This window comes from Chelon labrosus, assembly GCF_963514085.1.
Source record: "Chelon labrosus genome assembly, chromosome: 18".
NCBI classification, from domain to species: Eukaryota; Metazoa; Chordata; class Actinopteri; order Mugiliformes; family Mugilidae; genus Chelon; species Chelon labrosus.
Window position 1 is genome coordinate 24,299,705 of NC_140351.1, and position 14,872 is coordinate 24,314,576.

Sequence of the window (14,872 nt, forward strand, 5' to 3'; positions counted from 1 at the left end):
AAGAAGTCCCTGTTACCCATAAGTAGGGTCAAATAGGAAAAGGCTCCCCTTCTACCCATAAACCCATGTCTGTCATGCCAGATCTATTAAGACCATGCCAACCCAATACTTTTAATAGCTGTGAAGTATTGGGTTGTCCCTTACTTTGGGCAGGGCAGCTTTTTAACAAGTGAGTTCCCCTAATAATCTAAATGGGACACAAGCCCAGGATTCAGTTATTTAAAGGGTCCTCTATTCCCTTTAAATAACAGTGAACCCACTGATATATGAATCTGCTATGACAGGTCCAATTATATAATATAATATTAGGAAATGCTAGACCTCCACTGTCTTTTGGGAGCTCTAAAGTTTTTTTTTCTTTTGCCAAATAAACTTTGAGATATCCCTTTCAACCCCTCTTTCTAACCTTTTAGAAATAAACAAAGGCAACATCTGCATGGGATGAAGCAACCGAGGTAGAACATTCATTTTTAACAAATTAATTCTGCCCATCCAAGAAATTGGCAAATTCATTCACCTGTTAAGATCGCTCTTGATGTCTTCATGTACAGTGTTGAAAATTTGTCTAAATAAATTCTTAATGTTCTGGGATACAGAAATACCTTGAGAAGTATGAGAATCCTGAAGTAGACCAAAGGAATGGAAAGTATGGTATGTTTGGCACGTTATGACCATATCCCACCGGCATGGCCACTGACTTACTAAAATTAATCTTGTATCCTGAGAAGGATCCAAAGGTCTGAATGACAGACATTAAAGTCGGTACAGACTCATCTGGACTAGTGAGGAAGAAGAACATCATCTGCATATAATCCAATCTTATATGATGCGGATTTCATTTTGAAACCCACTATGCTGTTATGGTTTCTACTAAGTGAGGACAAAGGGTCCCCCTGCTGAGTGGACCTCCTCAACTTAAACTCTGATGATTTCATACCATTTACAAGTACACTCGCTCTGGGGGACAAACATATCAGCTTAATGAGTATAATAAACCCCTCCCCAAGTTCAAATTTTTCCATGATGATGAATAAATAAGGCCACTACACGCGATCAAATGCCTTTTCGGTGTCGAGTGAGATAACAAGACCCTGTGCCTGATTAGTATTTGCATGTTGATGATGTTAAGTAATTTTCTCATGTTGATATAAGAGTTCCTGCTTTTAATAAAGCCCGTCTGGTCAGATCCAATTAAGAGTGGCAAGTAGTTCTCAAGTCTTTTCGCTAATATTTTTGAAAATATTTTACTGTCCACATTCATCAGACTAACAGGGCGGTATAAGCTGTACTCGTTAGGGGGGTTTCATTTTTTTAAGGACTAAAGACATATTGGCAGCATATAAAGAGCATAGTAGGGAGCCTTCCTCTATTGAGTGAAGGTACATCCTTAGCAGAGGTCCATCTATTGAGTTTACTCATTTTTTATAGAACTCTGCAGGGAATTGATTGCATTTTTTATCTCTTCACTGGTTATTGGTCTTCCAAGAGCGGATTTATCTGCTTCTGATAAGGAGGGGAGACTAAGCTTTTCTAGAAAACTCTCTATACATTGTAATGATGTAGTGGATTCTGACATATAAAGTTTTTAATAAAAGCTCTTCATTATCTCCACCATCACTTTGGTCTCATAATGATTTTTCCCAGTTTCGTCCTTTGCAGCCTACCAGCTGCTAAGTGTGTAAGTAGTCACCCTGGTTTATCACCCATTTCAAAGAGTCTGTGATCTGCATAGAAGGTACTTGCTTCTGCCTTTTGCGTCAAGGGAAAAACTTTAGATGGCCTTGCTCTAGGGGGGTTAGGGTTAGGGGGGCCATACATTCATTTTAGATGAGACTTAGTCAGGGGGCTTTGGTCCACCTCAGGGTCCATAACACAGTTAAAGTCTCCTGCAAGTATACTGAATGTTGCAGACATTGTGCATTGCTCTCTTCAATCCTTCTTTGACACCAAGGATCCTGATATTATTCCTCTGTGATCTTGCCTCCTGGTCATCCATGCGGTTAGTGAGTTTATTTTCTGTGTCTGCTAGCATGCTTTCCAAACCAGCAATGATGTCTTCAGCATTGGAAATCTGGGTTTCTACCTCCTCAATACGCTGTGATTTGCTTTCCAGCTTGGCCGTAATAATATCCAGTTTGTTGGAAATCATGCACATTTTCTCTTTCATGATGGCAGCAACTTTAGCCGCAGTCTCTGCTGCTACCGCAGCTACAAGGTTAGCTCCTGCTACTTCGCCATCTTTAGCAGTAGACTGTCGACTTGCTGGCTAATACTTCTCTGGACCGATGCTTTTGCGGTTTTGTTTGTCGGCATTTCTCAGCCAGAGATATCCATCGACCACTCACGTTTCAATATATTAAGTATGGCTACAAATATGACTCTCAAAATATAAGTTTGTGGATAATTCAGCCGGAAGCTATCTGGTTTTGATCCTCTCAGTAGGATGTTGTCACTGGAACCCCAGGACTCTTATTTTTGAACAGGGTTCATCGGGTGAAAAGGATTAAAGAGCCAGTATGGTATCTCAGCTGTTATTTCTTAGACTGTACTGCCAAAAATATAGAAGTATGGGTGAGGCATCGATACCGTGGCTCCACCCCTGAACAATTCATCCAGTTGAATTACCACATTTCTGACAGTGTTTCAACATCAACTGAATATTGTAACAGTCAAGGAAGTGGATTTAAATTCAAATGCATTCGAGTGTATCTAATGAACTGGCAAGTGTATTACCTAACGTTAAAAGAAACATTTCATGTCGTTAACATAAAGTAACTGCGGCTTTACTAGGTTGACGTCCACTGTCTAAACTCTTTAATAATACATCAATGTGATTTCTAAGAGGCAGTGATGGTCCTCACATAGACAAAAAAACGTGTGTGTGTGTGCCGCTCACTACCAGAATTCATTGCATTGCTGAGTGGAGTGACAGGAGACGTCATTTAATGCCTCAGCGCTGGCACACAGGAACCGACAGAGTGGCATTTGGACGCTTGTGTGCAGAGTCTTGTCAGACTTTGTGTGTCCATCAATCGATCGTCAGTTTCACATGAGTAAAACACCAGTGACCCCATTAACCCTAACCCACAAAGAGATGATATATAATTCACTAAATTCCTCCCGACATCATTAAAGACGGTGTAGAGCAGAGAGGGGCGACACATGTCACTTATGTACTGCATTCGTTGTCCAACCCATCCTCTCACAATGGACATGAATAACACTTGTAACCGAGAAGATTAAAACAAACAACACTAATCCACATTCTGTTCACATGTGCAGCAAATGTCCCAGTTTAACATTACCTAAGCAAGTCAGCTGGATTGGGGCTGAGCATCTTAACGTCAACACATTTTCCATAGTGGCTCAGAGCAACTTCAGATGTTTCTTTTTCAGCTGTAAGTGTTGGAAAGCTAAAACAAAGATGGACTGGACTTGTTGGGTTTCTTGAAGACATTTCATGCAAGTCTTAAGTTCTATTAGGAAGATCTGTAAGTGATGTCCACCTGAAAGTCACATGACTATAATGTCTGTAATGATCTGATACTCACCTGAACCTGGAGGATGTAGTTCATTTAAACCGTGGCCGTATTTTCAGTAAGTAACTGGATAAAACTTCTCAAGTCTTCAGTGTAAGTGACTGGTTGGAGATGGCTTCCTTTACTCCTCTTTCAAACCATCTGTCTTCACTGGCTAAAGTGTGGACACTGTTGTCCTCTAAAGAGTGTGCCTTGTACTCCTGACCAGTGTAGGTGTCCTGAGTCCTTATCTAAAGCTTCCCACCTGTCATTTAGATCTCAAGAAGCTGCCTTTGTTTTATTTTTTTTAATTTTTATTTATTTATTTATTTTATTCGGAGTTACATAGTTACAATATTACAAACAGAAATCCTCATCTCATTGTTCCATCTTTTGTCCCAGTGCTCCAAATATCTTTTTAACATAGCTTTTTTAAACAAAAATACACAGACACAAGTCAAATAATTAGACAGTGGAGGAAGAATTTAACCAAACTCTTTTAATGGTTTTATCTAAAGAAACAAACACGTCGTAAAAATAACAACACACAAACTGCAGTTTTAAGTAAATCTCTCTCCATTTAACATAGAAAAGAAAAAACAAAACATTTTGTTACAGTTAAAAGTTTCCTCAGATAAAGTTGAAAGTTGACTTCTGTTCATGTTTCCCTCCAAGAAACTTCAGGCTCAACATCAAGACTTGAGTCTGGTGTTTCAACCAATACAGAGAAACACAGAGTACCTCAGCACCAACTGGATAGTCCTCCAGTCAATCAGAGTCATACAGTTGGAAACAAGTTCAGCTCCATGGTGTTCAGAGGATGTTGGCGTTACTCTTCTCGCGTTACATTTTGTTTATAATGTATTCTGATCAGAGCGACTCCAGACTGCTTGACTAAGGCCCTGTTCAGACCTTACATTAACATCTGTCCTGGGCAATCTGACATTCCCTGTCCAGCTTTATGTAACTGTGTTCACATCTGGCTTTAAAATGCATCTCCAGCCATCACTTGAAATCTGATCTCAGTTTCTCTGTATGTAAATAAACATCACCAGCACACGGTCAGTAAAATAGTGTAACAGCTGCTGTCTCTAATGGATCTTGAAGTGAATACATCTCTACTTCCTTCCATTGGTCAAACTGACACTTGACTTCCAGGGATATAGCAGCTCCATCTTGCGAGTTTGGAGCCAGAGTCTGAGCAGTAGGGTCCAAGAGTGGAGCCATGTGGAGCCGCATAATTGTTGACCCGCCCACACTTCCGCCAGACTCACTCATGTTTTCATTTAATTAATACTACGCTCCCCGGCGAGGAATAAGCGGGTACAGAAGATGAATGAATTAATACTACGCTCCGCTCTACCTCCACCAGTTACAAAGAAATGTTGGATTATACACTGTACTTATTTATTACTTTTATTCCTACTCTCACAGTCCTATGGGACCATTGCACAGAGCGGTCGGCATGGCAACTTGTACACATCATGATGTCACATCGTGTTTCTATAGCGTCAAATAACTAACTGAAACAAAACGTATCAGACACTTGAACATACATCAGCATTATATTAACAAATTACAGAAATGATCCTTGATAAAAATTTAGTTGACAACAATATATTTGGTGTTTTAATTCAGCCCTGCAGTGACTGTTTAGATTCCAAGTTTTGGGAAAATTGTCAGAAAAATGTCCAAAGTGACTTTTCTCATTGTAGGCAAGAATTTTACAGCTGATTGAAATACTGTAATTCCAGGACCCGTGTAGCATGTATGCAGAGGAAGACTGTCAGTGAAAATTTGAGACCCAATCTGCAACACAAATCTGCAAAAATGGCGTGGTAACACAGTCGTCTCTTTCTGATATGTCAGCTGATTAATCTAAGCTTCAGTGGAAACACAGCTAAGAGTTGAAGGGCTGTTTGAAGTCTTTGCAATGTTCCTGATCTTTTGTTTTGTATGTAACAACTGTCTAAATGGCTGTTCATAAATAGAATTTTTTTTAGGAGACAGCATTCTGTTTAGTGTGTTAATGTAAAAAGTGTATTTGAACGCCACATAATGACTTGAGGAGAATCTGAAACTCTCCAAGCTGTGAAATATGTTTATGAAGACTCATTTTGGTTCAAATCATCCATCAATAGTTTCTCATGGTGCATTTTTACTTCTATTTGAAAAGAAAGTTCAATTTTCTGGAGGAATTTAGGAAAAAACGTGCCCTTGTGACAAGAATAAAATCCACAAACATGACTCAAACGTTACCTCATTTTTATTTGTTTGACGGTTTCTTAAGAAATAAAAAAAATACTTCTGAGTTCAGGGTGTCTTGTTTCAACATGGAGGAGCTTCTGGGTCTCTTTGAACTTTCAGTACGATCAGTATGAGGACAAGTGAGTGTGAGTATGATGTTATAAATGATGGGGTGGGAAAAAAAACAGTTTCTAAACATTTAAATGTGTGAAATTCAGAAACAGTCTCAGCGACATGTCTGGTGGATTTAACACTCTGTTCATGCTGCATGTATCAGCTGAATAATGTTCTCTGTGGTCAGTAACAGAACAGCTGCGGAGGTCCGGCTGCCGTCACAAAACCCAACTTGCGCCTGAGGCACTCTGCTGCCGGTGGGTGACCGCTGGCTGAAGATGCACGGGATGTTTTTGGAAATTAAACGTGACACACGTCAAATTCTGATGTCTGAGCTTGAAGAGGAGGGAACACAGGAGAGAGGATGACGTACTGCTGCGTGTGTGTGGGTGTGTGTGTGTGTGTGAACCGCTGACAGCAGCATCAAAAGCAGAGTGTGACGTCTGGACTGAAGTCAACACGTTTCTCCCTGCGGCGAAATATCACAGCTACGAGGACATGACGAAGCCACAGAACAGCTCTGAGTGGATGTGTGTGTGCATAAATATAGAAATATATATATATGTGTGTGTGTGTGTGTGTGTGCGTATGTGTGTGTGCATGTTGTTTGAAAGAGAGAGAGAGAGAGAGAGAGAATCAGTATCGGCCCTGTACTCCCAGCTCACTCTCTGCAGCCTGTTCGATTTGTTGGTGGATGTTTCGAACCTCCTCCTGGGTCAGAGTTCGCTCCATGTGGCGGTAGATGATTCGATAACACTGGCTCCGCCTACCAGACCTGAGAGAGAGAGGGAGAGAGAGAGAGAGATAACAAGATTAGTGCTGAAGTTTATGCTAACTCTAGCTTTTTTTATGCTAACTTCTACAGAGGGATTTAAAATAATCAATCTTAATTTGAAAGATTCGATAATGGTTAATAAATTCCTTGGATCGATTTTTAAATATCTGCCATCTGCTGCATCCTCTCTCTGCAACGAGATTAGTGGGCGTGAGAGGGAGATCCAGAACATGCGACTGCAGCTACAACTCTGAGAGCACTGTCAGACCTGAAAACTTTTTTTGATTTTTCTGACAACAGAAAAGAGCTGGACAAAAGCAAAGACACATGAACATTGAGAAACTCGAGGGAAGATACCACAAATCTCTGGAACCAAAGTATCTAAATGAATCACTTTAGGAAATCAGCAGTGACACCCAGCCCTATTGACTTCATGTTTTTTTATATTCTCTTGTTCTGTCCCCTCCTCCTCTGCCATTTTCTATGGTCTTTATGTTGTTTATAACTTCTTTGTTTGAATTAAAGTATTTTTGTTTGTTAAAGGGGAATTACTGTTTTTTACAACCTGGACCTTATTTCTTTCGTGTTATTTGGAGTCCTTACGAATATATTTAGCTCCAGCAGAGTGCCGCATAGTATATCCATATAGTGGGAGTGACTGGGGCACTGAAACGCAGTCTCTAAATAACACATTATCTGGTGCGAAACTCGTTCATTTCACCAACATTTTGTTATTATACGCTAGTGCTATTCCCCGTTGAGTCTGGAGTTAGCTGTTATCATCATCCGGGGTCTGTAGATTGACCTACTAACTTCTGACCTGGATGATGTCATCTCTGAGCGCTGTGCCAATACCTGTCAATATTGGTGAAATGAACGAGTTTCACAGCAGATAATGCGTTATTTAGAGGCTGCGTTTCGGTGCCCCAGTCACTCCCACTGTATGGATATACGCGGCGCTCTGCTGGAGCTAAATATCTTCTGAAGGACTAAAAATGACACCAAAGTTATATGGACGAGTAAGCGATGGTATTTTAAGCCGGAAATAAGGTCGATTGTAAAAAAAAAAAAAAAAAAAAAAAACGTAGTTCCCCTTTAATGAACATTATTGTGTCAGTGTCCATGGCAGATGTCGTTTAAGTTACATTGCAGAATGTTTGACAAGATATGGATTATATTGTTACCTTGCCAATGAAGTAAGCTAGTTACCTGTTTGTTACATAATGAGTATTGATTGATTGAGACCACTTGATTACGCAACTATGTTAGCTTCTTTTGTACAGTAACAACGGGATGTTACGTTTTACATATAATTTATGAGTTAAGATTCATGAAAAAGCTTATGGGTAAGATATTCATTTAATGATGATTCATTATGAGAATGTTTTTTTGTTCATTTCAACCCATGTATTTTGTTCATATAGTTGTCTAGTAGTTAGCATAGAAGGAGGAATGACCTAGAATGCAAATTAATGCCTGAACTGAAGAACATGATTCAAAACTGGAGGGGAGAAACACTTTGGTTCTGTTCAGTTCTCCCACTAACATCCATCCAGGGCAATCTGATCTCAAATGTCCATCTTTAAGTACCTTCACACCTTGCATTTAAATGCGTCTCAACATGAGTCCCCAGACAGCACTAGAGATCTGATTTCAGTTTTGTGCGAAGTCACTTGAGGCACAGTAGAATATTTTAACAGCGTCTGTCTCTAATGGATCTCTACCTACTGCTGTTTCAGAACCATGAACAATGCTATCTTTCTTGTGTGTGCATCATGACTTGGGCACATACGTTAAGTTATTATTTATTGATCTCCGCCCTGACTTTAGTTATTTTCTAGACCTGCACAAAATCCTGAAAGCTTCCATATGCACCGTAACCTCCGGTAATAAACGCAAATAAAGACACCAGTGTAACTCTACACGGCTCTATGCACATTACCTTGAACGCATCAACAGCTATTGTCTTTTCCGGTGATCATTTATAATAGTGCTTGTTTGTTTTTTTTCTGAATGAATCTCTTCCACAGATCACCCCTGTTGACTAGGAGGTCTTTAATGTGACCCAGGACTCACTGTGCGTTCACACTACCAAAGGACACACTAACAATCCAAGGACCGATGTTAATGCAAGGTCTGAACAGGGCCTTTTACTCCCACTCTTCTCATTCTTTTCTATCCTCTTCTCTACTACTTTCTATCCTCCTCGCCTCTCTTCTTCAACTTGCTCCTCCAGTTGTCCAAGTTACTTACAGGTCATTAAAACGGAGCGACAAAAACTAAATACAACACAATACTCTCTCTCTCTCTGCAGCTCGTGAATAATTGAACATCAGTACATGTGGAGGAAATGTCAGAGAGGGAGAGCGAGAGAGGGAGGGAGGGAGATAAGGCTTTAAACGAATGAAGAGACACAAACACAATTACACATCATATCTGTGTACACACCCCACACAAACACAAGCACACACACAGTCGGTGTGAACGGTATTTCATGTGATAGACTGTTGTTGCTGAATAATTGATGTCTCCATTAGGAGACCGATACAGTGACACCAGTAAAGTCTGCACCCACACGCCTACACACGCACACACAAGGAATAAGGAATATGTGCAATAAATATGTACATTACCTTATGCATGATAAATAAGTTCCTGTCACATATGCATAAACACACACACACACCCACACACCGTATACAGCCACAAGAGTGATGGACAGAGAGAACAAGGACAAGGAATGGAAAATGTAGCATTAGAAACATTAGCTACAGTTAACCTAGATTCATAGGAAGCTTCTGCTGTATTTACCATTAGTGTCTCTATGGCTCAAGCTACCAGGACAAAAAGTTTGAGCTCCTTGCAGCTTTTTAAATGAATTAATTTAAAGGAATGCAGCTAAATACAAAGGCTAGTCTGAAAATGTCCAGTGTCCATGGATGGTGAACCAAAACTGGTCGGACTGAACCATCCAAAATTAAGTTAAGCAAGTCATTTTATGTGCTGGATAACCATAGCATTCGACATGTAAAAAAGTTCAAGTATGACCTGTTGAACGGGCCCAGCTGCCACCACACTAGCCATAATAAAGAAGGTGTCCTAAGCTGAATCCTGAGTAGGGATCAAGTCTGTGATTAAAACAGAAATAAATAAAACAGCTTTAATAAAACATGCAAAGTTCCCTCTGTGATACTCTCCTCTGAGGTATTTATAGTTTATAGGTGCCTCACACACACAAACACAGAGCTAGGACAGAACAGAAAATAAGTTGTCAAGCTTATGTGTTTCAGTTTTGTTTTAATTGGTGCAGCGAGCTATTCATAGGATTTTAATTGCTCGAGAAGAAAATCCCCCACTCTCTCTTTTCCTTTCTTTCACACCACAGCACTTGATCATCCTCTTTCCCTTTAATAAAAATCTTGGCTTCCTTGCTGTATGGTAATGGGTTATTTCTGTTACCTGTACTGTGAACACACTGAACACAGCAACATGTGTCATGGTATAAGCAAAGTTGAAACATGTCCAGTTATCTATAACTTTTTTTTAAACTTTGATTTCCGTTGGATAGTTTTAACACAAACATCCACTGCTGCCTAGTAAATGATGAATTCAGTGTTTAGAGACGCGACAACAACAGCATGATTTAAATAAATATTCAAAGGTGAAAGAATTCTAGAAGGGCTGGATGCAGACTGCAAACAGAAGACAGCAACTCTCATTACATTTCCCTCCAGCATTTACTGGAGGTCATGATCAGGCTAAACCAACAGACATACATCATCTGTAAGAAGAGAAAACCTTGAGATTCAGATTTTATTTACCAGATGTCAGCAGCAATAAAATTCACACTACATCACGAATTAATGATAAAAATACAAGTCCTTCAACCTACACAACAATGCAGGAGTGCGCTGGCAAAAAGCTGACTCATATCCGTGAATCTTGGAACGTCTCGGGTTTAATGACTCAAACCGCATGGACTCCAGCAACTGCATTATCCCAGGACTGTTTGTCTTTTTTAGTCTCCATCAATGATCACCTGACTGTGGAGGAACATCTCCTTGGTCTTATTTGGTCTTCAAGTAGTTCTTCTTCTTCTTCTTAGAGAGGCTACTTGTCCTCTGAGATTTGACTATAGAGCCTTCTTCTGACAGGACACTATTCAGAATTTGGATCAGTCAGTGAACACATCTTGACGTATTAGATCATTGATTTTGGAGTGTTTTAGAGCTCCTTGACCTGTCCCCATTAAAACACACTCAATACTAGGGATGTCCTGATCCCATTCCGTTCTTAAAATGACTAGATCAGACTGGATTGGTATCCATAAACATAACCCCAATATTTGGTAGTTACGTGTTTTCGGTCTGCCATAAACTACAATCATATCCCTGTAGAGTCAAAGGGTCTTCTTCCTCTTCTGTTTTAATGACAGTCAGCTAGCATCAAAGCTGCTCAAAAGAACAAAGATGAAGAAGAAGAAGCCGTCACTGTTTTAGTGGTGGTTAGCTAGCATCAAAGCTGCCAAGAAAAGAGGAAGGAACCAAAATCATGTTACTAAACATGTCTGCTGTGTGGAAGTACTTTACAAAGGAAAATTAAGTAAGTCAGACAGTTATTTGTAAATTGGTCAATGTGGACATTTGGTGAGGTGGTAGCAAGAGATCATCATTCAATACTACCAACTTGATACAACGGCAACAAAAAAAAATCGCAAAACAGAATCCACGGAGTCCACTCAGGCAAAGGCTACACCAAAACAATAATGTCAGTTTATGGCATTGGATGACCAGTCCATTTCTGTAGTAGAGAACACAGGTATGGGCTACCCTCTCCACAGTACATTAACTTTATTGGACTTAATTATAAAGTATTAATAATAACACATTTTATTTGTGGGCACCTTTCAAAGCACTCAAGGTCATCTGTTAAAAAAAAGCATAGTAGAGAGTCTATGGTGCAATATGTTGGATGGCTGAGGAGGATCTGAGAGTACGGGAGGGTGTGTATAATTGGAGAAGTTCAGACAGATATGATGGGATTGGTTGTGAAGGGCCTTAAAGGTATGTGGCATCTTGTATTCAATATGGGATTTTATTGGAAGCCAGTGGAACTGCTGAAGAACTGGGGTGATGTGGTCCATGGAGGGAGTTCAGGTGATGATACGAGCTGTAGCGCTTTGGACCAGCTGTAGTTTTGGAGGCATTTTCGGGGTAGACCAAAAAGAACAGAAATGTAGTAGTTGATACGTGATGTAACGAGGGTGTGGAAAAGTATGGATTGGATCGAGGGGCAACAAAACTTGATCATGACATCCCTACTCAATGACACTAATCCGATCAGCTTGATCGATGACCTAGAGACAGTGTCCAATCTTGAATTTCTGAGCCTTTCCTACTGTTTATTCCTTTGCTTAGAAAGGTCCAGCTCTTAAGTTACAAGCATTGAACAAAATAAAACAATAACTGGGCATTCAAATGCATTTGCAGAGTAGCATCTTGAATCCCTGCAGGAAATGATTATTCGTATCAGCAGTATTGAGCAAAAAAGAAATCAGCTTTGATGGGGTCAGAGGACAGAAATCATGTCTGACAGCATCGCAGCCAAAACATTAAAAAAAGGACAAATAACATGATCGATCTGATGTCAGACGTTCAGCAGATAAAGGGATGGAGAAAGAGATGGAGAGATAAAGGGATGGGGAGGGGCTGGGCTTCAAACAGGAGTGTAGGATTTCACTGGGGGCAGGGAGGGGAGACACTGGACGAGACTGAGTGGATGATGATGGAGAAACTTGAAAGAGGAGAGAAAGGGAAAGAGAGGCATAGGGAAGGAAAGCTAGAGAGATGGAGTTAAAGAGAGAGGGATCGATAGACAAAGAGAGGAGAAGATGAGAGGAAACTAGAGCAGCTGCCAACGCCCTTGAAAGCACCAAACTGATCTGATACAGAAAAAAAAAACAGAGGAGGGAGGAAACAAGGAGACAAGTAAGGTAGGAAGAAAGGACCCCCTTCCTCCTGTATCCCTCAGTTTGATGCCAGTCTGGTATTATCTTCACTTCTGTTAATTTCTTCTTTCTAACGTGAAAAGGCACAAACCCCCCGGGGTTTGTCAGACTTCCTGAAACAAATCTGATCTTGTTTTTTCTTCTGTCTGTGTGTTTTTTTTTCTTTTAATAAAATACCTGTGTGGACATACAGCAACCAGGGATGTCCCAATGAGTAGTTGAGGAAGATGTAGGCATTTTTAAAAATGGTTGGATCAAACCAGGCTTGAACCAAGCCTGATCTTAAGCAGTTATAAACCACCTCCCTGTAGCATCAAAACCTCTTCTTCTGCTTAAGAGGCGGTTAGTGTCAACGCTGCCAAAGTTCCCAGAAGAAGAATTGAAACAAATTTATGTGCCCAAACATGCCTGCTGTGTGAGGGAACTTTACTCTGGAAAATGAAGTCAGTTGTTGAGGTGCTCGTATGTATAGCACTTCATTCACTCATTAAATACATGATAAAGTGAAATAAAGAAAAGTAATAGATGTGGTATTTTTTAAAGAATAAATGCAATGAAACTATTAAGGAAAAAAGAAAGAAAAGATGGCAGGAAAATACTAAAAAAAGGAGAGAGGGTTTCATCATGGTAAATCATTTGTACACATGATTCTATCCTCTTCTTCTTCTTCCACTATCTTTTCTTTTCCCTCATCCATTCCCTCCCCTTTTTCTTCAGATTACATAAACGGATTAAGGTCCATATTTGTCTTCTGGTCTCATCTTTATCTAAATGGTTCTTGGAGAAGAGACTAGCTTGATCCCTCCTTCAAAGACTTCCCATCACTCCCTCCTCTTCCTCCTTTCTTTCTTTGCCTTCATCCCTCCGTCCTCACCCTCCATTGGGCCAGAAAAGAGCTGAAATCAATTAGTATTCTATTAAGTGGCTGTGATGTGTGTGAGTGTGAACCGGAGGCTCTCTCCTCTGGTTAATCTCCCCACTTAGATCCTACCTAATTGGGACGGACAGTCAGATGGAGGTGACGGAGGATGGGAGGAAAACCAGAGGGCAGGAAGGAAGGGGAGCTTTGAACCGCCGACGGAAAACACGAAACACGCAAAGGCAGAAATGTGATGCAGCTAAAAGCACGATATTCAAAAGAGAGTATAAATAAACCCTGATATGAATATTAATAAGCTGGAGAGAATACTCTCAGCTGCCAGAGACAAAGTAGTAAGACAAACTTCACATGAGTCTACAGCAAAATCAGAGCATTCTGAATATTTTTGCTGCTGGTACGAGGTCTTTAGTCCAAGATATGAACAATGACTGTATAATATAATCTTTGACATACAGTAAATGTAATCTGTGCCCCAGTCTGTGCCAATTAAGGCAATCCCCAGGGAGAAAGTACATCTCTGTGTTGCCTCCTCAAAGAATAACTGAACTGCACAAGTACTAGCAGATTTGAGAGAGAATAACCCAAATCAGAACCTTTTTTGTAAGAAAAACTGAAACTAAATCAAAGTCGAAGAGAAACAGACCTTATGATCAATAGAAAAAGACATGTTCTTAGTAGCAAAACCCACAAAAACTAGCTCCTTTAAATGATGTGATGACGCTTCCAGAGCAGAACTGAGCAGAGATTGGTCACTCAGACCTTTGCCCTTGCTGAGGGCTTGTGGAGATGAGGTGATCTTGGCCTTGTGGGAGCAACAGAGTCTGCCTTTTCTTTTCGACTGCACCAGATTGTGGACAGAATCCTGGTGGATTTTTCCGGACTAGAGCCAGAGCTCCTGCACAGCCGGCTAACTGCTACAGAGCGGCTCTGACTAATTTATGCATATGTATTAATAGATCACAGGCAGCTCTCACCAGGCCGCCATGCGTCCTCTGCTCAGAAAAAAAAGGCCAAATAAACAACTGAAGCAGAGAAGAGCTCTGTCTTCACTCGGCAGACTAAAAGGCCGCCGTTCACATCTCTTTGGATTTAGTTTGTTCAGTTATTTTCCACTCAAGTCGACCATTAGAAGAAACCAAAGACAACTTCAAATACCATCAGTGACATAAACAATGTGTCAACATGAAAACAGATTACAAGGCAAATTAATTTTGTCTAAGTTTCTATTCATTGTGCTGTCTGTAATTCTTGAGAATAAGAAAACTCCAGGAAATATTTCTCAAGATACTGAAAGGCATTTAAGATCGGTTTGGCAGTGCCTGATCACGGTG

The 14,872-nt window shown here is 40.3% G+C and overlaps 1 protein-coding gene across 1 annotated transcript in view; it reads right to left on the minus strand.

Annotated features, from left to right (window-relative positions):
• Positions 1–3,493: 3,493 nt before the first annotated feature.
• fars2 (phenylalanyl-tRNA synthetase 2, mitochondrial) overlaps positions 3,494–14,872 on the minus strand; it is a 118,437-nt gene continuing 107,058 nt past the window's right edge. The window contains exon 10 of the mRNA XM_084565952.1: positions 3,494–6,654. Coding sequence (XP_084422078.1) covers positions 6,516–6,654 — 139 coding nt within the window. The 3' untranslated portion in view covers positions 3,494–6,515. The remainder of the gene's footprint in view (positions 6,655–14,872) is intronic.